Source organism: Lycium ferocissimum, chromosome 11 (assembly GCF_029784015.1).
Source record: "Lycium ferocissimum isolate CSIRO_LF1 chromosome 11, AGI_CSIRO_Lferr_CH_V1, whole genome shotgun sequence".
NCBI lineage: Eukaryota > Viridiplantae > Streptophyta > Magnoliopsida > Solanales > Solanaceae > Lycium > Lycium ferocissimum.
Genome location: NC_081352.1, coordinates 35434850 through 35436386, shown reverse-complemented (window position 1 = coordinate 35436386; position 1537 = coordinate 35434850). Strand labels below are relative to the sequence as shown.

At 33.5% G+C, this 1537-nt stretch overlaps 1 protein-coding gene across 1 annotated transcript in view; it reads right to left on the bottom strand.

The window, feature by feature from the left end:
• Nucleotides 1-971: 971 nt before the first annotated feature.
• Nucleotides 972-1537, bottom strand: part of LOC132038284 (G-type lectin S-receptor-like serine/threonine-protein kinase At4g27290) — a 15619-nt gene continuing 15053 nt past the window's right edge. Inside the window, exons 2-3 of the mRNA XM_059428972.1 lie at nucleotides 1434-1507; nucleotides 972-1280 (exon numbers count right to left, since the gene is read on the bottom strand). Of these exons, the coding sequence (XP_059284955.1) occupies nucleotides 972-1280; nucleotides 1434-1507 (383 nt within the window). The remainder of the gene's footprint in view (nucleotides 1281-1433; nucleotides 1508-1537) is intronic.

Genomic DNA, 1537 nt, shown 5'->3' with positions numbered 1-1537 from the left:
TTGGTGTATTCTTTTAAGACGTGAAATTCAGGTCACCATGACAACCAAAACCAAATACACACCAACTAAAAAAGAATAAAAAGAGGAGAAAATAAAGAAAGATAACTCCTATTTTGTTGCAAACTTGCAATATAGTCCTTGATCTTCCTACAAGTTCAGACGTCACTGATTACTTCAAACTGATAGAACGTCCAAGACCAATTAAGTAGACTGATGGCGCAATTTCATGGATTGTATACACCTAATTGAAAGAAAAAACAATTACTCGCATGTTGCACCTATCCGAAATTGTTTATATTTTGTCCCTGATTAAATTTTTGGTCCATTTATATTCCTACGTTGCCGATTTGTCTCTTACTTTACCTTACAAACGGAACTTCACTACGAAATTAAATAGGTAGATTTCACTTGTTTAAATTCTTTGAGAAATATGTCCAAATTTACCCTTAAACTTTTGAATATGGTTCAAAATTACCCTCAGGTTGGATCTCCGTTAGGATCTAGGGCCAAAACTAAGGGTGAAACTACAATAATAGGTAAGGGTTCAGATGAACCGTGTAGCTTTTACTTAGAACTGTATTTATATTAAAAATTATTAAATATTTATTTGCTTACTCAGTAACTAAAATCAACAGTGAGTTTGGAGACGGATTCAGAACCCATAAATTTCAAATATTAGGCCGAAAGTCTAATGAATGACAAAGTTGCTTTCGAGTAGTACATGGACAAATTTAACGCCTTTCCCTATAAATTCTCTTACTATTTACTAAAGCTATAATCACATGGACAACAGAAAAGAGGGACAACAATTGGAATGCGAAATTGAAGTCAAGTCCAAACTTAAAATATAGACATATATATAATACAAAAGAATACAAAATTTTCTAATTAACTAAAGGTCAAAAAGAAGAGGATTTTAATACAATTGTGAGAAATGATCAAAAATGGAACCCACACAATGGACAATCTTCCTATCGAGCATCCAACAATGTGATGGTAACTTCGTTTATAGAACTTGGTGTTTGTGTACTCCAAGTAAATTTATCAACATCTCCAATTTTCCTTTGAGTGAAGAATCCAGGATGTTTAGGTGGTGGCAAAACCCCATCATTGGTCAGCATATTAATCACAGTAGACATACTTGGCCTGTCCTCTGGATTTTGTTGAACACATAACAATCCCACATGAATTGATCTTACTACTTCTGATATACAACATGAGTCTACCAGACTTGGATCAACTAGTTCCAATGGTCTTCCATCTTTATGTAGTATCCATGCCTGTAACATAGTTTTAGTACTATCAGTGTAGTTTAACCTGTGATAGTAAATTAGTTACCATTTTTACCAGGTTACCAATAAATGATTATCGTATAGATTTATATGTAAGTACTATTAGCGCATTAAACTTGAAATTATTTAAACAGTACTTACATGTCCAAGAAGGTTGAGGTGGTGGTCTGGATGAACAAATCGTCTATTCTTCTTTCCACTCACAATCTCTAGTACTAATACCCCATAGCTAAAGACATCCGATT